At 40.5% G+C, this 22,925-nt stretch overlaps 1 protein-coding gene across 5 annotated transcripts in view; it reads left to right on the plus strand.

The window, feature by feature from the left end:
• Window positions 1-22,925, plus strand: part of PKP4 (plakophilin 4) — an 85,025-nt gene that overhangs the window by 36,751 nt on the left and 25,349 nt on the right. For 3 of the 5 annotated variants that reach the window (XM_074593634.1, XM_074593636.1, XM_074593635.1), the window contains exons 3-9: window positions 523-635; window positions 11,126-11,160; window positions 16,459-16,590; window positions 16,749-16,939; window positions 17,767-18,316; window positions 20,760-20,951; window positions 22,470-22,690. In XM_074593634.1, coding sequence (XP_074449735.1) covers window positions 523-635; window positions 11,126-11,160; window positions 16,459-16,590; window positions 16,749-16,939; window positions 17,767-18,316; window positions 20,760-20,951; window positions 22,470-22,690 — 1,434 coding nt within the window. The remainder of the gene's footprint in view (window positions 1-522; window positions 636-11,125; window positions 11,161-16,458; window positions 16,591-16,748; window positions 16,940-17,766; window positions 18,317-20,759; window positions 20,952-22,469; window positions 22,691-22,925) is intronic. The other 2 variants (XM_074593638.1, XM_074593637.1) reach the window with 2 other exon arrangements.

Below are 22,925 nucleotides of genomic sequence, written 5' to 3' on the forward strand. Positions count from 1 at the left end.
TACCTTTGACCAAGAGATAAAACAAAAGCTGAGATCAGGAAAGGTAAAATAGCACATCTCTACACTCAGCCACTTTGAAATAATAAATTTTAAGTTTTTGAAGACCGAAGTCAGAACACAGCGTAAGTTAGGATTTGAAGTTTTGCAGTGGGAAGGGTTAGGATACCATAGTTTCCAGTATGCCTCTGTTCTAGATGAAATTGAAGACTGACTTTTATAGGCACTGATTTTGTTAGATTGTGGCAAGATAAGGAGATACAAAAATTTTAACTGCAGGAGAAATTAAATCCACAAATGCTTAAACATGTTTTTCCCTTTGTAATAGGTGATAAATTAATATTTGCATGAATCACTGATTTTAAAAAACCATTAAATTCCCACTTTAATCTTCTAATAGTTTATTCCACTAAGGAAGAGTCAAAACAAGAAACATGATTGTGACGAAACAGTGATTGTTTCAGAATTAATACACACCCATATTTTAACATCAAGAATGCTTTTCTTTTTATTTTGAAATTTCAGGAGCTCCAATTTCAAAGACTTACCAGAGAACTGGAAGTGGAAAGGCAAATTGTGGCTAATCAGCTAGAAAGATGTAGGCTTGGAGCAGAATCACCAAGTATCGCCAGCACAAGGTACAAGTCCTGATGACTTTACTTTCCTATGTCCCATAAATTAAAGGGCTTTTTAGTGGTGCTTATGTCCTACATACGTATATTTTCACTGATAGTTATTCAGCTGTTAATATGTGAAGTATTAAAAAAAGATGCAAATTTGCTGTGAAGAGTTATGGGACAGTTTAAAGAGGCCTCTCTAATTGTGGATTACATTTTTCAATATAGAGTATGTAAAGCTTTAAATATGTTGAAGTTTGTTTTTAAGATTCAGCCAGAGAAATACAGTAGAGTTATACGTATTTGTATCAAAGTAACAGTGCTACTTAAATGCAGTACTCCAATTATATTTTTTCCTGAATTAATGATCTAGTTTCATCCATCTTTTCTGAAATACTTTCTGTTGTTACATTTGTTTTCAGGGAATATCTTGCTATAAATGTAATGTTAGCATATTTAAATAGTGTGAAACATACCTAATATTTTACATACAGTGACAATAACTGTAGCAGAGCATTTTGTTAATATTTCAGCTTTAACTAGTATTCTGATTTATTTTTTAATTTTTTTTTTTATTCTTTAGCAAACTTTTTTAACTGTAAATGTGTTTGGGCACTCATTCATCTCACGCATATTAAATGATTGGTAGCTCTTGGTTCTGAAAGCCTTGATAACAGTGTGTTCTCTTATGAAACATTTGTGCCTGCATTTTGGGTTACAGCGTAATTTCTTGCCTTAAATACTGTTTGTTTCTCTGTTCTTTCAGCAATAAACTTGGGTGTCATTTTGAAATGTTTCCTCCTGTGGCCATAATAAATGTTTCTGCAAGTTAAATGAAAAGTTTCTCCTACAAAAAGTTAAGAAACAGGAGGTGATTATTTAAAAGCAAATTTTAAAAATCCAGTGTATCAGCTAACACAGCTGGGTTTTATACATCAGACTGCTTGACCTGAGTTGTCGTTTGACAGTATCGTTACCAGCATGAGAACTTTTGTTTAAGAAACTTTGAAATATTCAAAAATGTTCCTTGGACAAGATGACTATTTTGTACCCTTCATGCTTGCCTGTCTTCCCTCTAGATCCACGTTTCTCCAGGTGTTGCTCAGATTTTGTTTTGAAAGCTAAAAAAGTTAATTTCCTATGGAAGAATAAGTAAAAAGCCTGCTATTTTATGCCTCCAGCCACCTTTCATTTGGTATTGAATGTTCATTTTCAGTGAATTTGCCTGAGTAATACAAAGGAAAAGGTATTTCTAGATCCCAGGTCCAGAGAATTTCACATACAGAGAACCCCAGAGTTAGCTTATCCCACAACTAATATCGTGTAGTTTTTGAAATCATGTACGATTACCGGTATCTACACAGTAAGTTAGGTCCTATACTTCTATCAAATACTATAATTTACCAAGATGAAAACATAATTAATAGCATTGTGGAGTAATTTCTTCTTTCGGTTGCTTCCTTATGGCTAGATGATGTTTATTTGTATAAAAAAAGATGATGAAAGTTTAGGTGGAGAAAATACCAGCACATAAATTGGGTTGTAGTATACTTTGGTGCGAGTACGCTTGTGAATCTAAATAAACTCTTCAAGCTCTTGTTTTCTGGGCCATACTTTTTCCATAGTTAGTAATAAAATATTTTACACATTTAAAATTAATGTCTAATTATGTTCTCAGTTCTTACAGACACTTCTGTATCCTGAGTACTGTTCTTGTCTTTCCAAACTTTGTTACCCAGCCGAGCCCGGTGCTGGGTAGATGGGAACGCTGTGCTGCATTACCTTTGTACTGAGGGACGTGGCATTAAAACTTGGACAGTACGTTCTGAGATGCGTGTGTCCTTGGTTAATTTTTTGACTTATGCTTTTGTGTGGATATTCCTTTTAAGAGATGTATGAGAAGCTGGGAAAAAAATAAATTCTGTATTTGAATTAGATGCTTTAATTTCTTCACAACCAGTTGCTTCCAGTGTAGTTAGAGGAGTTGTCGCAAGAATCGCAGTAGAACAATCTCTTGGAGCGGTATCGCAGCAGACGCAGATATAGCAGCAAAACTTATAGCCATAAAAAGGTACATGTGTTTCCCCAAAGTAGGTGATGTAAATGTTCTGCTGAGGCTGACAGGAAATAAACACACATGGAGAGGGGCTGGGGAAGAGGCTTGGGAAGGGAGCGCCGTGCCGGGGGGTGAGGAGGGCTGAGAGCCTGCTCCAGAGACACCGGGAGGTCAGGCCTTGAGGGAGAGGGCATGGTTCTCCTCGCCGGGTATCAGGGCTGTCCCATACAGTGCCACATTGAAAAAATCAAAACCAAAGCAATGACAAGAACTAAAAAGGCAAGCGAAACTAAAGCATAAGAGGCGTTCGCCTTTTTATTTTTATTCTTTGTTCAAGTTTTCTTTCCCTGAGGAAATCGACAGTGCTTTGTTTCAAAGATAGTGCTTTAATGTCCTTTAACAAGGTTACGATGTTCCAGAGTGTTTCGTTTCCGAGGTCCCGCTGGAGGTTTGCTGGCCTGAGTGGTGGCAGCAACGCCCCCGATTTGCCCGCTCCTGAACTGGATTCCTGCAAGCCGGCACTGGCGGGAGGTGGTGATGCTCTGCAGAGCAGGCGCTGCCCTGGAGCCGCGGGCTCCGGGCTGTCCCTGTGTCACTCGGGTCACCCTCCGAGCCAGCACCGCCCCAGGGAGGGAGCGGGAAATGCGACATCAGTACCTGAAACTAGCTTAGGCGTCTCTGCAGCTGGTACCCGCAGCTTCATGGCCCTGAGCCGAGCACGGCGGCAGCGTGGAGCGCAGGGATGTACACCGGGATGAATCCTTCTGGGGGTGGGCACCGCTGGTCAGACCGTCACCTGCCTGAGCAGGCCTGGGAGGGACTCTTGCTTCCGAAGGGTGGTCCGTTCTGTTACTGCTGGTCCTTAAGAAATGCCGTGTTGCTCTGTGCACATGAAGAAAGCAAAACGAACAGAAGGTACTTGTCCTGTAGGTTTATTAGTCTGTTCCCCCCTGTTTTACAACTCTAGTATGAGTGCAAGCAACGCAGAGGAGCCGTCGGCTCTTTGGCTCTCGGGAGCGGTGTGGGAGACGAGAACAAGGGCAGATCCTGAGTGATTGTAGTGTAATGGGTGGAGAAGGAAGAACTGGATCAGCTGCAGCCCTGGATTCCAATACGGCTTTTATTTTTGTGTGCCTGTAGGTTACTTGCCTGTTAAAATTATTTCTTCCCATAATTATTTCTTATAAATGGGTATTGTGCTCAGCACTTTTAAGATCTTTTGTGGCATCCTGTAGGATTTCAAAACTCCTAAGAGCCTGAAATGGTACATGATTAGCGTTACATGTAAGTAGTAAATATTTTTACCCATGTTATACGCTACAAGATCGGAGATGATAGACTGGGAAAAACAACGTGAGGTTTCAGTTGTGTCTTCTCGCTTGTGTTTCGTGCTGTAACACGCAGGGGTTTCTGTGCAGAAGCCACAGGGCTGTCCAGCCTCCCGAACAACGGGGGCCAGCGTTGCAGCCAGCTCTCCATCTGTGTGGGTTCCGTTCCACCAGCCGTGGTGGAGTAAGTGCTGATGCAGGCAGATACGGTGTGTGCCGGGGCCAGCGGTCAGACTCCGTAACACACATTGCCCAACCTCTCGGGTGGGAGCTGGCGAGTGACTCACAGTCAACTGAGTCTTTTTGTGAGTTATCTGTTGTGTGTCACTCCTGAAAACTGAGTGGCAGTGGGAACCAAAAGGCTCATACTCCTTAACTTAATTGTAAAATACTGCACTCATAATAGCAGCTTGTCACAAGCACTTTAACAAAAGAAAAGTACGTAAATGGCACACTGGACTTCGTCAGAATGCAAGCCCTTTTGGCAGTACAGTAAATAATAAAAAAAAATTTAACACTTCCAATACTGAACAGTCAGTTTGAGTAATAATGCGTCTACCTGAAGTCTTCTGAGTTTTGTAAAATTAAATGTATTTCATAGCTACTAGGATGGTTTATTTTCTCTGCTTTATGTAGCAGGTAATCTTCTTTTCCCAGTGCCAACTGACATACCACATGCACTTTCTGTAGTAGCAGAAAATATTCCAAAGTAATTCAGAAAAATATTTCACTCTGTGATTAAACACTCTAAACTTTCTGTGAGGTGAACGTGGATTGCATTTCATGGTCACGCTCTTTCCCCCCCAAAAAATGCGAGAATGCTCATAAAGAGAATAAGCAGAGCAAGTAGTTTTGGTGTAACGCAGCGCGCCGTGGTGCTGAGCTGTGTGAGTGTGGCTCCACTGGTGCAGCAGAACCGCGTGAGATGCGTCCAGCCCCGCGGCCTCCCTGCGGTGGGCAGCACCAGCGTGTCCTGCGGGGCTGCCTGCGGGACCCGAGCTGGGGGCGATTGCCCTCACAGAAACCAGCTTCCTCCCGTTCATATCACGTGCCAAATACTTTGGTGTTTTCAAAAGGTGCATTTGAAATTGCCTGTGTGTATTGCAATATCTGATGTCACCAGCTTTCATGGCAAATCATAAACTCCATAGAAGTTATTTTTAGAATCATATGTGCTTTCCGGGCGGGAAGAGGGAAGGAATCACAGTAATTTATTTACATATTTACACTAATATTACACTTACTGAAATTTGAAAAGAAATCAATTAAAGGGCTGCACTAAATTTAAAACTAAATAAGAAATGATACACTTAATTTTCTTTGCAGAGCTTCAGCATACAATAAAAGCAGGGCTGAAATGTATTTGCCAGAATTTAGCTAAGTAATAGGTAATTTTAAATCAAGATCTCCCAGTTGATCATCATAGAGCTGTTGGAAGAATATTTTGGGCACAGACAATAATAGGCCACTTACCCTAACAATTTAGAAGAAATAATGATTAATTCTGTCATTAGTAGCTAGCTAGGAACTACTTGCCGTGTGGAATAAAATAACCGCTCGTCAGGTCACCTGGCAGTTGCTGATGCTGAAACACTCGGAGGAGGCACCATCTCTGTCGCAGAATGAACGAACCTCCTCTTGTTGGAAGCTGGTCCGTGCTGAGATTGTTTTAGGCGTTACGGTTCTTACTTCACGTATTATGAATCTTCTTGAGTCCACAGAAATTTAGATACGCTTATTTTTTGCATGTTTACATCGAAAACGAGTGAAACTTGCAAAGTTTCTTGTTATAGCTCCAGTATTTGTATTTTTATTTTCTGTTTACCCAGTCCGTAAGCCTTCCTGAAATTCCATCAAAGCTTTTGAATGCCAGTAGAATTGAGGAATTTGGGGTTTTTTATGCAGTTTGGTGATGTTCGAATATGAAAAAGGCAGGAAGACACTGCCGCTGGGCGGTGTGCCATTCTGCTGTCGCGGTGTCGGCACTGCACGGTGTCACGCGTCACCTCATTTAGTTAAAATATTTGTGAAAACTTCTGCTAAGCTGTATCAATAAGAAAAGCAAAAATATGAAATCTTGTTACACTGATTTTGATGGCTGCCAGTTGCTTGTAATAAGTACTGCAAGTTTATGGATTTTAATGTATGCTATTTTATTAGAAAAATCCCCCATACCGAGAATTTACGGTTACACAAAGCTTTAAGCCTTCACGCTGCATATAATTGTAAACGTGTCCTTGATGTAGGTATTTCAAATGGAAGGTAAAGGACAAGTAAAGCAATAGAACAAGACATTCAGTCTTAACAGACATTGGGGTGTCGGCTGGCAGCTCCGCCTGAGCCGCGAGCGCGGATCCCTGGGGAGAACCCCTTTGCTACCGGCTGCCTGACGGCACAGATGTATCCCAGCGCTGGAAGCTTAGCCAAGCAGTAAACGAACACACTGAAGAAATATGTGAGAAGTACATAAATTTTCAACAGAATTACATATTTGGCTTTTTACAGCTTTTCAACACTGTAGAAATATTTACTAAATAATACTTAGTTTTTTACACTGTTGCCTTTTTTTGATGACAATAGCGGTATATTCAAGCAGTTAAGACAGGCAATGGAAATCGCTCCTTTTCTCTCAAGCGGTACTGTTTAAATCAGGAATACATTTCATTTTATCAAATACTTGCTAAGATAATAGGCTTAAACTGTTCCATGTCATATAATCCCTGCAGAAGTTGTGTGTAGCCCTGAGAATTTAAGTTAGCTGTCCAGTCTAGAAACTGAAGGTCGTAGTTGTGTTTACATAATTTTTAAAAAACAGTATATTGCTTTAGATATCTTAACAAAAATCTGCAATTTTCTTAAACGTTAGTGTTGTTCTGTCAGCCTTGCTATCCCATAGAGAGGTAGGGGCTAGGAACGGTGTAGCTCGTGTGCCGCGTTGGCTGAGCCTGTTCTGCGGAGAAGGCTGTCCTAGCCGAAGGGCTGGCGGCGGGTGCCATTTACTGCTGTGGCTGCAGCCGGTTCTGCCCCTGCCGTGTGCCGAGCCCTTGAGCTGGCCCGGGGCCGAGGCCCATCCCAGCGCTTGCCCGCCTCTTGGAAATCCACAGCGGGACGGGGGCTTTGTTGGAGAGCTCTCCTTGAAGGATGGAAAATGGCACTGGTGGTACTTGGTATGGTTTGTCTCTAAATGACTTCATACGAAACCTTTTCCATTTGTCAGATGCTTTTTTCCTCCAGATTGGCAGCAAGTTCAACTTTATGCCTGAGACATCAGCTTTGAACTAAAGCCGTAAGATGGGAAAGGTGTGAAAGAGACAAAAAAAATCCCAAACAAACAAAAAAACCCCCCTAAACAAACAAAAAATCCAGTACTTAAGAAACAGAAGTGAGAAAAAAGATTCAAAGCATCAAAAAAAAAAGTAGTAAATTGATTGATTTCAGCAGATTTTGTATGCGTGCTCCATCTTCACGTACCAAATATTTGTGTTACTGGCTTAAAAAATTAGTGTTTTGGTGTATGTATTTTATATGCACTTAGTGCAGAGTTATGTTTTTATTTCACTTATTCTTTGTGCTCTTGAGAAGCAGATTGAGAAGGGAAGAGAAAATTCTTTCCATGTACATGACCATATGTCTGATATTTTATCTACGCTTTCCTTCCTTAGTGTTTAAAAATAGCTTCTCTACTGTGATAACATTTATCTCTAACTTCTTCAGTTTAAAACTATATACATTATACCAAACTGTTCTGAAAGAAAAATATATTTTCTGCATGTCTGCCCTACTAACCTAATTCTTTTTCAAGGCTGTTAGTGGGCTGAAGTATTTTTAGAAGTGCCGTGCAGCACATACGGGCTCTCTTTGTGTGTATTGCCTGCTAATGTTGGGAAGCGGCAGCGTAATGACCATTAATGGCAGTGGCTTCTTGTTGGTAGTGCGGGGTTTGACCGCACTGGTTTTTAAACGGTGGAATATAATGCGTTGGACTGATAAATGCATTTATCAAAGCTGAAGGATTTGGTAACTTCAAAACATTTCATCGGTAAGGTGGCAAAATTAGATGATGAAGTCAGTAGGTGGTAGGTGTTCAACTTTTGCAGAAATAATAAGAATCAAGTTAACGTCTTGAACAATTTAATTGTTCATGAAGTAGCTTTCTACCTACGACCCATCGTCAGACGACCTCTATCGCTCCTAAGTCCTGTACAGGTAAAGGAGGTCGGTTAGCCAGGGCTGTTGGGTGGAGATACGTTTGGGGTTTGTCTAGTCCTGTGTATGTCAGAGTGAAGGATTTCTGCCTGCTTGGCACTTTCTGCCTTTGCCAGCACCACAGCGTGATGTCATCTCGTGGTAAGGAATTGCGTTTCCAGAAAGTCTGAGGAATAAAGTAAGAGGTGAAGAGGGTAAAACTTGACATTCAGGTAGCGTGAGAATTCTGGGGCCGGTGTTCACGGTATCTGTCAAATCATCTTCATATTTCTTCATTTCAGCAGAGTGAAGTATTAATGAATAGGCTAACAGTAATTGATTAAAGAACCCATTATATCCAAGTTTACTCGGTGAAGAGTAAAGAATATATGCTCTAAAGAATTCATGTAGATTAACTGATATTCAGAACTCAGCTTTCAATAATTAACATTCATTCAGTTTATACAAATTCTTTTGAATCCAATACCAGTGTTGGTACAAATTTCCTCATGAATTTTTAACAATAGAAATATTTTTAGAGGTTGCATCAGAATAGTTACAAGGCTCAGTTTGCAAGCAAAAAGCCAGTAAAGTTGCACAGAATTTACTTTGTCATATAGTTACAATCCTCAAAATACACCAACGAAACTTTCTGGAGTTAATGCACTAGTTGGATTCAAGGGTAATCTACTAGAAATGAGAACTATTTTTAACTTTTTATTTAAATTGGATGAACGTTAGCCCAAGGCTGCGCAAAAATGGAGGGTTGGTGGTCCCGGCAGTGCTCACTGCTCTGGAATGGCCGGGTGACGATCGAGCGGTTCCTTTCCGCAGAGTTCCAGGGGTCTGGAGGTACTTTGGTTTCCCAGAGAGCTGGCTAGTTGTGGACCACGTTTGCTTCGTCTGTTGGAGAAAGCTGTAATAGCTTAAGAAATAACCATCTGTAGCCATTCATTGCCGCCTGTTCACTGGAGGCTGTGACCTTCTTTCCTGAAACGCCTTAGCAGGTTCTGTCATTGAAAACCGGGTTTGTTTAAATCCCAGTTTAAACTATACCACTAATGGTGGTTTAAATGAATCCACCAGGCTTTGCGCTCACGTGGAATGAGAGAACCCGCACGGTCTCAGCAGCCGAGCTTTGGGGAAGGCAGCTGATGGTTGTTGTAGGGCAGGTTCTTCAGCTCCCCCAGTAGGATGACATCCAACGGAACTAGTTGCTTATCCAGGTTCGGTATGTAGTTTGATTTTGTTTATGCACTTAATTAGTGCTTCTGACATTGGACTTGTGTTCAAGTACTGCTAAGCGATCTCATCTTTGGCTAAACTTAAGATATTTCTGGGCTTGGACGAGATGGTCCTTCAGGAAAGAGAAAATACTTGTGAAAGCCGAGGCGCGCGCCTGCCTTTGGTGGAGCATGTGTGTGAGCACCCTTCTCTCCGCGAGCATCTCAGACACACAGTGGTGCACGAGGGGACTTCTGAGGGTCAATCCGTCTGGAGTTCAGCTCTTCACCTGCAGTTCCCATACACCAAATTTCAGTCTGTTTAGCTGGCCCTCTTTATGTATGTTCTAAAGAAAAAAATAGCATGGCATGCCAAAAGACACTAAAATTATAAAGTGAGGGAAAGAACAGCCAATACACAGTAAAAATTCCATTACTGTCTAGATATCAAGTTGGCCTTCAGATACTTGAAGCCTACACTTGAATTCTCCTTTTTCTCTAAATTTGATTATAATTGTCGTTTAGTTCGTACTAGCATGCAAGCTTGGCACTCTTCTATACACAAATACTTTTGTTTCCAAAAAAGGCTCCTAAATGATTGAGTGCATTTTAGAAAATAAGTATCTAGTCTTGTTCGTGTTGCTGTGCTAAAGTTTTTTGTAGTTGCTAGCTGTGTTAGAAGGAAGTAAAATAAATAGTACTAATTTAGAAATAGATACATCTTACACAAAATCAGTGTTTGATGCTGATATTTAGACATCATAAAATCTGATGGACTTGCCTATATTTAAATAGCTTTGGGGTTGGAAAATAGCAGCTTATAATCATTGCAAAAATAATTTAATATTCAAAGTTTGATAATTGGTATGTGGAGTAAGAAAATACTTATTTTTGTGGAAAAATGGGTCTCATTTTAATAATACATGGATGAATTTTACATTTGTCTGCAAAGGTAGTTGTGCATCAATACTATATCAACACGTGAAGGAACATTGACTTGTAGAAGAAGCAACATGGTTCCAGTAGTTTGATATGAAATAGTTATTGCAAAGATACAAGAGAAGTCGGGGTTTACACTGATACCAAACGCTCGCTTGATCTTGTGAAATAGCTGTTTCTTAAGGCATCTCTTTAACCTTGGCGATGTAAAATCTGTGGTCCGTTTACGCTGAGGCGTACATGTTTTGCTATGTCAGATGATTTCACTTCATGTGCAAAGGGTTGGAGTTCTCTCTGGAAAACTGCAAAATGAAACAACAGTAAAAACTGTAGGTCTGTTTCTGTTCATCTATTTCAAACCGCATTCCCTGCAGAAGCACAATGCTCTGGAGGTGTGATTCCCACATCTCCCGTGCTGGAGCCCTGCCTGTGAGGCCACTTGCTCCCTGCCATTGACAGGCACCGAATGCCCCCTGTGTCACTACGCCCTCGGTGGGACACACCTGTCCCCCCTCCCGCTCCCCCGGCCCGTGCCATAGCTTACGCTGCTGGATGCTCCGCCGTACAGTAAGTTACAGGGAATGCCCAGTGATTAATGCAAAATTAAAATCAAAACCAGTGGTTCAGTTGTCAGCAGTAACGTGCTGACATGGGCTATTGAAACTTGATCTGCTGGGGGTTGTTTGTACAATTTTGTATGCTTTGGTTGAAAAAAATAAAAAATAAATCCAGACTAGCCATGTGGTTCTTTTTTGTGATATTTTTTTTTTCTTTCTGCAGCTCTACTGAGAAGTCATTTCCTTGGAGATCATCAGGTATTACTTTTTATGTGTACATTTTGCTTTAAGCCCAAAAAACCCCTTTATTTCCTTGGCATTCATTGCTTGTTTTGAAGTAAACTGAACATTAGCAGCAATGCTACGTATCTTTTTCAAGTATCTTTTCTCAAGTATGGTGTTAATATCCTCTTTCTCAAACATGAAGAGACTTGCGTGTTGCTCTGTTGCTGTAAAAGGTTGTTTTGGCTTAGAGGTAGTTGCAGCTACTTTTCTTGCACCTTTTTTTGCCTTTGAATTTTTGTGTGAGATGTGACCGTAACAAAAGTCTTGTGTATTGGGTCTCCTTTGCAATTAATTCAAAAATCCTTCTACCCTGGCAGGTAAGGATCGTGAAAAAAATATGGTATGTTTTAAGCTTGAAGACTGATTTTCTTTTTACAGATATTCTTACTTAACTGAGAAAATCTCCAGTAAGCGAAGGTTTTTTCTGAGAGTGCTTCTTCTATTTTTGTATCTCAGGATAGCTTGAACTTTATTTCCCAAACAAGAAACTTTTGTCTTGTAGTACGTCTACATCTACTCCTGAGTATATTAGGTGGGACAGGTAGGACTGTATATTAAAAGTAACACTGGAGTGTCTGCTGGAGTAATCCGGTCAGTCCTTCAGAGTTCAAAGGGTTTCACTAGTCATTGTTTCACTTTTGCATCAGTTTAAATACCCACTATTAAAGAGTCACTCTCCGAGCAGCTGTCGCCTCGTTAGACGATGAAGTGTATGAGCACAAGCCAACGTGTCCAAACCGCGGGGCAGCACCAGAAATGGGACCGTGACTCCCGGCAAATTGCTTTTTGCACTGGGCCGCGTTTCTCCGATTCAATCACGGACTTTTAACAGAATGTCGTAGTGAGCAAAACTGGTGAAGTGATCAAAATGCAATTAGAATTTTAGGAAGCTCGTTAGAAGTTTTATTAAGCAAGTTCTGCATAGTGTTAACATATCTTTATAAGAAGATGCATGCAGTTTTAAGAGCTATCCAGTTTCTGCTCTACAAAGAGTAACACAGCAGAGTTATCTGCTTGTTCACTCAAGCATCTTTGTAATTATGATTAATTGTGACTATTTTAGGTAAATAAGTCTCTCAAACTATCTACTTTCCCCTCCCCTTCCTGCTTTTTGTTTTGTGTAGAGACTAAGCTCTGAAACTTCTGTATAATGGTGTTACGTGGTTTCAGTTGCCACCATGGTATTGCCTCACCTGAGGTGAAGCACACATTAGCTTTTTCCTTTCTTTTAAATCTAATATTCTCAACAGCCAACTTGTCTTGGCATTTAAATTTTGCTGGTCGTGGTGATGCTTTTCAGGTGTTCTTTTAGCTCTGTTTTTAAATGGAAGTCAAATTTCAGGTAATTGAGAAATTAGTTTTACTTATACTTTCAATGGGAAAATTATTTTTGTGGGTTTTTTTTTTTAAACACATTATTTCCCCTGGATCTATAATACTTCAGTGACAGTTCACACCTGGTAAAGATACCCTCTGACATATCTCAGTCATTGTTTATCTCATCCAGTTCCATTCCCTTTCTTTATTTCCTCCTCAGTTTTTCCTGTAACTTACTCTTTTTCTATTGTTTGTTTTTCTCCTTGACTTCCTATTAGTTCCTCTCTTTCTTTTTTCCATCCCTCCAGCTCCATGGGTTTTTTTATTCTTTAATTTTCTCCTCCCACTTGTGTGTTTCTCTTCTTTTGAAATCTCCTGCGCACGCCCCTAAGAAGTCACTTGACACATGGCAAAAAATTGTATTTCTATTTAAATATTCTATGCATTCGTGTAAATCTAGATGTACATTTCCACATCTCTGTGTATCTAAAGTAAGGCTTTTCTGGAGTAATTGCTCGTAAGTGAGCATGTTTGAAAAAATGTATTTTTTGCTTAGACTTTTCTGGTATACATTTCATTTAATGTTTACATTTATGTTGTGATTACAGCATGACTGTAGCTTTTACTTACAGACTCGCTCTTGAGCTTTATTTCAAAGAAGTGTCAGTAGGTGATGCTTTACCAACTGCGGTCTGAAAAACACTGATGTTAAAGATGAATGAAAACACTCCCTTAAATCACCTGTTTTCCTGACTGCAGATAGTAGTTTATATCAGAGAACATCAGCGGATGATGCGATAAGATGTGACCGTAGCTGAAAGTGCTTTATGCACCAGTAGAATTATACAGAATTTTTAACAGAAGTATAAAATCATGTTGTTTTGCAGATGCTTATAAATAGCATATTAGATCAGCAGCCGTTTATAAAAAGACTATTATTTTATTCAGGGCACCCTCCTCATGATTTATAGGAGCAGCGAAAGATAGAAAGACAACAATTAATTTTATTGTGCATTCTTGCCTTTGTTAGGGAGCCTAAACAATCTTTATTTTTTCTCATTGTGAAAGCGTTTGCGAGTGAGGTTGTGGTTCAGACCTCTGGCTTAGGAACATCTGTAGGCACCGCACAATTGAACCTTATTCTGCCTGTGTGCTGCTCCCAAAATTGATTATTTGTCAGCCTGACATTGATTTAGTATCATGTAATATCAAGTAACTAAAATAACAGGGCCTTGTATTATTTGAACAAAAAAGATTGAAGATTAAAATATTGAAGTTGAATATAATTATAGAGTAATTTAAACATCCCATTCTTGACACGTCTTTTATTCTAAAGAACATATAATACCCACTGCTGTCTGTTGTGATCTGTCACTGAGTTAGTGTAACAGGAGCTGTGAAAGTGAGTTGTTTCAGTGTTGGTTCTCTGTATCATTCCTAGGGATAATGATGTGTAAGTTTATGGAAATGTAATAACGCTGTGTATTAAATTTGGTCATAATACTTGTATTATAGTAGGCTAATCAGCATCAAATTTTACTTGTTGGTTTTGACCTAAGAATGTACTACTGGTAAATAACTCTGCTGACTGCCTGTAATTTCTAGGATATCTTGATTTTTTTACTTTTTTTTTTTTAAATCTGGTATTTGAGTAGCGTTCAGACATTTGTCATAATAGCAATTAATGAATAACGTTTTCAGAGTGAGTGTTCCATTGTGGCTACTTCTACAAATAGCGAGACACCAGCATTTTATGTACAGAGCGTTTCTTTACAGCTTGATGGGCACAAGTACTCTATGGGTTTGATTTCTCTTTTGAAGTATGCTGTAATAACAGCTGTTATAAAGAATTTCCAATAGCTCATCTGTTAGCAGGCGGGTTTTTGTTTCATGTTTTGTTGATTTTGTGGGGTATTTTTTTTCCATCAGTTGGAGAGAGTTTTTATTAGCTATTGCGTAGAATTTATTTCAGACGTTTTTTCCGTCTTACTCCTAAGTTGCTAGCATCAAATTTCTGCAAACTCTTTCTGTAGTGTGCAGACTCATTCTTTTTGAAAGAGCACTTAGCAGGCTTCGTTGTCCACAACTCGCAGCTTTTAATGCGAAGCGGTCGCAGGAGTTACTACCAGACTGTTCCTTCTTAGCATCTTTCTTCTGGTTTCCACTCTGGGCTCATTCATAGAATCATAGAATCATAGAATTGTTGAGGTTGGAAGGGACCTTTAAGATCATCGAGTCCAACCTTTAGCCTACCCTGACAAGAGCCACTTCTAAACCATGTCCCTAAGTGCCCCATCTGCCCTTTTTTTAAACACCTCCAGGGATGGTGAATCCACCACCTCCCTGGGCAGCCTATTCCAATGTTTAATAACCCTTTCAGTGAAAAAATGTCTCCTAATATCTAATCTAAACCTCCCCTGACGTAACTTGAACCCGTTTCCCCTCGTCCTATCACTTGTCACCAGGGAGAAGAGGTCAGCCCCCATCTCTCTACAACCTCCTTTCAGGTAGTTGTAGAGGGTGATAAGGTCTCCCCTCAGCCTCCTCTTCTCCAGGCTAAACAACCCCAGCTCCCTCAGTCGTTCTTCATAAGGTTTGTCCTCCAGAGCCCTCACCAGCTTTGTGGCCCTTCTCTGGACACGCTCCAACACCTCAATGTCCCTCTTGTAGCGAGGGGCCCAAAACTGAACGCAGTACTCGAGGTGGGGCCTCACCAGTGCCGAGTACAGGGGGATGATCACTTCCCTAGTCCGGCTCACCACACTATTCCTGATACAGGCTAGGATGCTGTTGGCCTTCTTGGCCACCTGGGCACACTGCTGGCTCATATTCAGCCGGCTGTCAACCAACACTCCCAAGTCCTTTTCTGTTGAGCTGCTTTCAAGCCACTCTGCCCCAATCCTGTAGCGCTGCATGGGGTTGTTGTGTCCCAAGTGCAGGACCCGGCACTTGGCCTTGTTGAACCTCATACCATTGGTCTCAGCCCATCGGTCCAGCCTGTCCAGATCCCTCTGCAGAGCCAACCTACCCTCAAGCAGATCAACACGCCCGCCCAGTTTAGTGTCATCTGCGAACTTACTGAGGGTGCATTCGATCCCTTCATCCAGATCATTGATAAAGATATTAAAGAGAACCAGCCCCAGCACCGAGCCCTGGGATACATTTCTTCACCAAGAATTTATGTATCTGCCGTTACCTTTAATGAAACCCGCATTTCCGACTGCATCTCTGATGCCTGTTCTTTATCGATGTGTAATGTGTTGGCAATTGAATGCTTAATATTTCTGTCAAAATAATTTTGATTCAGTTTTTCTTGTTGTTTCCTGTCCTCATCTTTGTCTTTTTTTTTTTCCAGACTACGTTTAGCTTTTTCCTTTCTTCATAGTCGTACTGTGATGTCTCCTTCGCTTTCTCTTATGTATGATGATGCTATCCTTTGCTGTCTGTAAAGTTCAGATAATATTCTTAGAACTGAAGTTAGCTCAAGAGTTCTTAAAAAATAAACATTTGGATAGTAGTATATTCAGTAAAAAATGTATAAAATTTGCAGTGAGTTCTGTTGATGTTACACAAACAGTGATGAAATTCAACTCGGCCTTTTACTTAGGAAGCTCTTGAGATACCAGGACCTTACGACAAATGACGCACCACAGCACAGTTGCACTCTGCAAAGTATACTTACTAGGGAATCGGTTACATTCTTCGTTAAAATAGGTTGGACTGTACATTTTAAAAATTGGAATTGTAGAACTACATCAAAACTACAGGAAACAAGATTCTCAGCTGTTAGCATTAACGTGCTCTTCGTTTAGTTTGGTAGATGATACCTGTCTATCGGTAGACCCTCTTCATGATGGAATTAAGTTCTTCATTAGCGCATGTGAGAAAATTACTGAGTTTTCAGGAAACTTACATGTGAAGCATTGGATTTATCTAACTGATTTATTCTTTCAGATCCTCCGACCACCGGTGTAAACAAAGCCCGAGTGTCAGAGAGCGTTCACACCAACGCCTATGACGTTAGGACAGAACCAGAGCAAGGGAACCTCTACTCACCAGAACAGACATCTCTCCATGAAAGTGAGGGTCTGTTGTGTGCTTTTTAAATATTAGAATATATTCCTGCGTTGACTGTATAAAAATGTAATACAATTATTAATGCAATAAATAACAAAGCTATATAATATTTTATTTTTGTGAAGTTGTCTGATACTTTTATTCTTATGCTGGCTTCATATCTGCAGGGTCTGTAGGTAACTCAAGAAGTTCAACACAAATGAATTCTTATTCTGACAGTGGTTACCAGGAAGTAAGCAGTTTCCATAACAGCCAAAACTTGAGCAAATCAGAAAACAGGCAGCAGCATTCCCTTGTTGGAACCACTAATAACCATTTGGTGAGAAGCTCGCGAGCTGAAGGGCAGACATCAGTCCAGGTATGCTCAAAATAGCACACTTGGTCTGTCTGTGCACTGTCTGTAACACAGGCTTAAAAGACAATAATTGTATAGCTGGACCTACCTTTGTATAGGCTGCAATTAATGTTATTAAATTACACTTTTATTTAACACCTTCACTGGTTAAAAAGCAGAAATGGCTTGCGGCAGACATAGACTTGTTTGCTGAAATCAGCGTGCGTGTGATCTGCTTCATTCTGCAGCTGAAATCAAGTAAAACTTCTGCGGACTCCTGACTGCAGAGTATGCTGCTAATAGAATATCAAGACAGTACCGCTTGCTTAAAATTCAGTTGTGATATTGGGGAAAACCTCCTAGAATTTAGCCTGTATGTCGCATAGTGCTTAAAGGAAGATGGTATTTGTGTTCCTGTACCTTCTACTGTTTCTGGCCTTTTCCCCCTCCTTTTTCATTAATTGGAATGACAGTAAGATTGCAATTGGCAAAACTTTATTAGCTTATACTTGAACTCGTTGCATTACTGTTCCTGAATTTCCAAATTGGTAGAGTAGTGAGGAAAGAAAGCGTAGGTGCATATTAACACGGAAAGCCAAATAAGAGTGAGGAACAATTGGTTTTTTAATGTTAAATTGCCGTTTTATACATTAAGAAATACTGGTTAGGAAAAAAGTTATTTTATAGGAAAACTTGAAGTAATTGCGCTTAGGGTAAGAGCTACTCTTCAGCTGCTTTTATATATTGTTAAATTATGTGCTTTTCTTGTTGACTTCTCTGTCTTAGGGGAGAAAAGTATCTACTACATGCCCTGAATGGTAAAACTAATAAATATTTTTGGTTTTAAACAGCCTGTTTCTACCAATCGAGTCATGAGGCGCGTCAGTTCAGTCCCATCCAGAGCACAGTCCCCCTCGTACGTGGTCGGCACCGGTGTTTCCCCCTCAAGGGGGTCTCTGCGAGCGTCTCTGGGCAGCGGGTATGGTTCTCCATCGGTTACTGAGCAAAGATCCCTTCCTTCTCACGCCTATTCATCCACCACCCTGCCAGTCCAGCGGGCAGCGTCCCCGTATGCTGCCCAGAGACCTGCCTCCCCGACGGCGGTGCGGCGCATCGGCTCCGTTACCTCCAGGCAGACAGCAAATCCCAGTGGCGGGACTCCCCAGTACCAAACATCCGTCAGAGTTGGCTCTCCTCTCGCCCTTGCTGATGTACAGACCAGAGTCGCTTCTCCATCCCAGACTCAGCTGGGATCTTCTTCCCCGAAGCATTCTGGCATGACTGCGGTTCCACAGCATTTGGGAACAACGCTGCAAAGAACAATTCACGACATTGAACAATACGGACAGCAGTATGATATCTATGAGAGAATGGTCCCTCCACGGCCAGATAGCCTTACAGGTTAGTAAAAAGGTAAAGACGCAGCTTAAAACTTGGTACAAACCTACAACTGTAAAAAAGCAGTAATGCCGTAGTCGTTTTATGGATGAAACACTTGGTTGTAGCACTAGGACATAATTGCGGTGGATGTATCAAATCAGCTGTAAATACTGATGTCAAACGCTGTGTATCCGTCATACCGTAAGTTCACAGTGAATGCTGTCTTTCTCTTTAATTACTAGATTGCTAGCCATGCATTAAATTAAATCATACGTTTTAAGTAGCTAAGTGAAATTCTGAGTCTTACATTTAAACGTATGTCCAGGTCATACACAAAGTAGAAGATACTAGGCTGGAACGAGTCTAGTTCTTTCTTAAAATATGTAACTTCGTACCACTGAATTTCTGTCTTTTTTTCCCTAAAATTTCTAGGCTATCTCAAGGTATTTCAGCTTAAATGTAGGGTAGCCATTGTAATACTAGCTTGAAATAAAGCCCTAAAAGGTAGAATTTACTCGTCTGAGAGGCAGTTCTTATTAAGATGCAGTTACTTGTACATTTGAAGTTCCGTGTGCATTACTGGTTTTATTCTGACCTTCATCTAAATGACCACAGACAAGATGGTTTTGCAGTTAGACCGTACGCTCTTCTGAACAGACTGCAATGTCGGTTTTGTCTTTTAAACTATTATGCTGCAGGAAATCCCACAATATTCCCCATGAAAACTGTAAGGTGTCTTCTTCCTCATCTCTGTTTGCAAGATGCAGTACTCTACCAGTTTGACAATGCGGGGGGGTGGAAAATCAGTTTGACACAAAAGGTGATTCAGTAGTTGCAATGAATGCAGTCCAGTGGGCTGCGTAATTTGGGATGTAACAGTGATAGTGTACCCTTACAGTATTATTAAGGCGCTGTAAAAATACCACTGCCTGAGAATATCACCTTGTCTAAACAGGTGAACTGATACATCTTTAGAAAAAGGGAGTTACTGGGGTAGCAAACCAGTAATTCAGAAACAGGTGCTTTAAATTTAATGCTTTTAGTGTTAAGGAAGTAATTAGCAACTGAGGTAGTCAAGCTCAGAGAGAATCTGACTTTATAGCCACGTCCGCTATAATCGTTCCAGGAAATTGGAAATGGTCTGACTTTCCTGCGCTCTATGTTACCAACTATCAGTAAGCATCTCTCAGTATTATAAAAAACTCCTACTTTTTCTAGTATAATTTAGCTTCCCTAGCAAACAGCGTGGTAGAGCAGGTCTGTGATTTTGTGGGGGGAAATGCTCAAAGGCAGGATACGCTTGGTTACACATCACTGCTAAAGCTATAGTGTCTACAATGGTAACGCCGAAGTGGACAAAACAGTATTAATTTTATAAAGCGGTTTTTAAAATATCATTTAAAACCAAAAATTATGCTGGTTTTCTGCCCCAGTGAACGTGGAGTGGATGATGACCCCATGGCAGGGCGAATCTCAGGGCTGAAGGAGCAGTACAACGCCAATACCAGGAAGCAAAGTGCCTCCAAAGCGTGCATTAGATAATCGATGGGAGGGGTGGTCCAGCATGGCAAAAAGCGTTCAAGGGCTGAAAAAGAAGAAATGCAGGATTAAGACTGTACCACCAACCTCCTAATCAGGATGGCAACAGTGAACTTAATAGGAGATTGGTTGCTAATTCAGTTAGCAAAATAGTAAAGGGCAAGATACCTCGATGCTGGTAACGGCAATACAGTAACACGCTGGGATGCATGGAAAGAAGTTCTAGGCAACCTGAATGATGGCTGGACTCAATGATCTTAAAGGTCTTTTCCAACCTAGACGATACTGTGATTCTATGATTCTAAATGAAACAGAGAGAAATTAAACGGAACTTGAGGGAGAGCTGAAAGGCAAGGTGAAAAAGGAGATACTCATACAGCTGCAGCATAGCAATATATATATATGTATGTATGTACATACACACATCATGGGCTACTTAAACCTTTTCTCCACATGCTTAAATCTCTGCTGCCACTACCAGGAAGACTTTTGCTCTCACTGCTACATATTGTTCCATTTTCAAGATTATGACCCCGCTTTAGGCTGTGCCTGTTTCACAACTGGATTTCTGTCAGGTTCATAACTTGCCTTGTCATTGCTGCATCTGTGAACTGCGCACGCTGACTTAGCTTTTACTCTCTATGTTTTAGACTTGCAACTATGAAGGATGCTGAAAAAATTGAGTTGGAAAGCTTAATGTTGTCAGTGTATGGACAAAACTTTTCTTCGAAGAAATGCTGCTTTGTCAATCAGTCTTTCAGTATGGATCATTTAATAATGGAAAGAACTTTAATGAATAAATCTTTGTAACTGTAGATATGCCTAACACTTTTTCTTGGCTAAAAGAAGTAAGATTTATGCATGAGAGCTTTATTCTTTTTAATTGCTGTGGGCTGTGTACATCTTTCCTCCTTCTTGTTTTTAGGGCTGAGGAGTTCCTACGCGAGTCAGCACAGTCAGCTAGGACCAGAATTGCGATCAGCCGTGTCTCCGGACTTGCACATCACCCCTATCTACGAAGGCAGAACTTACTACAGTCCAGTCTACCGTAGTCCGAATCACGGAACCCTCGAGCTCCACCAGGGATCCCAGACAGCGCTGTATCGAACGGGGTCAGGTGGGTGAAGGGCTTCCAAACGCTCCCATGGGCTGTGTCCCAGTCACGCTGCATTTGCCTTGTGGAGTTTTGCTGGGACCGGGGGCATAGAGGAGAACATACGTGAGATATGTATGCCAGCTTAAAAGGAAAAACTAGATGTTATAAATTAATGGAGCTAGAAATTAGGTTTGAAGGACTTAAAATAACCAGCAGGAGTTAAAAAGCTTTTGTGATGTTTGCAGGAAGTACTTGGGGCTATTCATGGGTGTCAGCTTAGGTCAGAATGTTTTCTGTTTGATATCACACACTCGGGTACACCCAAGCAACGTGTATTTCGTAGCACAAAAAATTTATTGCTTCCTCTTGCGTTCTCTGTGCATCATTCTCTCATGAATTGAGTTTGTTCTTTTTTTTTTTATTATTCCTCAATACGGTAAAATGATAGCTTGCCCACTTAAATTGCCCCCCCATCTTTCACAGTAAAAATACTGGGTTTACGCAACTTCTCAGCAAAGGATAATGTTAAAATACTGTATGTGAAGATCGTATATTGAAACTGAAATATTTCTATAGTATTTCATAGAATTGCTACTTGTATATTATGAAGTGCAAAGGCATTAGATTAGCATTAGAACTGATTTTCTGTAAAGAGAAATCATTTTTATAGTGGAGTAATTTTCAAAAACTCTCAAAATATTAGAGTGATTTAACCAAGTAATTCTCTAGAAATATTTATAGAGAAGTGTCTGATTCTTATGCCATGTTTTCACACATTTGAAAATTGCTTTTTGATGTTTTTTTATGTAACTGAAATACTAAGAGTATGGAATGTTGAAGGAGGCAGCTGTTTCTGCAGTTCTCCCGTCCTCTGCAACCTAGAGTAAGCAAGTTTGTCAGGATGTGCAGTTGAGGAAATATAGCTAGAAATTGGGATTCTCTATTCACTTGTCTACCTAATATCACTTACCTTGGAAGAGCAAAAGCTACCACAACAGCTCTGCTAATTCAGAAAGATACATGTTCCCGGCTTTGAAACGGTCAGCTTCATCTTAGAAATCATCCTTTTGTTAGTTTTTTGTACGAGAAAATGCACGTGTACTTGGGAAAAGGAAAATATCATCTAAACTACATTACCTTTGTTTACTTATTTTTCCTTTTTCTGTTTAGTACAATTGGGAAATTGATGTTAATGTTAGTAATTGAATTTTATTATAAATCTTAAAAACATTTTGCATCCTGATTTCTGCTTACTGGCACAAGATGCGTTTCTTACTGTAAATGCTTTTTGAGGCAAGCTGAGGCAAAAGCCTCATTACACCAAACCTTTAGTTCTGTAGCGAACCTCTCGATCTTCCCTGGGACACTGAGTGACCGCTCCCTTAAATCTGGCGAGAGCTTTCAATATTGAGTGCTGTACACGTTTTTAAGACTGATTTTTTTTTTTTTTTTTTTTGCTTACAATTTTAACTACGTATTGCCTCTTCTCTTCAATAGGCATTTGTTACCTAGTTTGTTTTAATACTGATTTTATACTAGGAGTCGGAAATCTGCAAAGATCATCCAGTCAGCGTAGCACACTCACATACCAAAGAAATAATTATGCCCTGAACACAACAGCTACCTATGCGGAACCCTACAGGTCAATGCAGTATCGACTGGCAGAGTCCAGCTACAGCAGGCTGCAGCACGCGGCGCCCGCCGACGAGGGCACCACGCGGTCTCCGTCCATAGACAGCATCCAGAAGGACCCCAGGCAAGTCCTCTTGTGCGCTAGAGAGTGATACGTACTTGCCGCAATAAGAGTTTTAATACATTCCTCGAATATATGTGGCACTTTGCGCGTATTCCAGTTTCCGGTTTTACATTGTTTAAACAATCGTGACTGATTTAGGTGTTAAGATCTATACCTTTATAGCCAAAGTAATAAATGCAGTCTACTTGTTACAGTAAGAAAGAGCAATTTTTATGCATTTAGTTATTATTGCATTTTTC

Source organism: Larus michahellis, chromosome 7 (assembly GCF_964199755.1).
Source record: "Larus michahellis chromosome 7, bLarMic1.1, whole genome shotgun sequence".
Lineage (NCBI taxonomy): Eukaryota > Metazoa > Chordata > Aves > Charadriiformes > Laridae > Larus > Larus michahellis.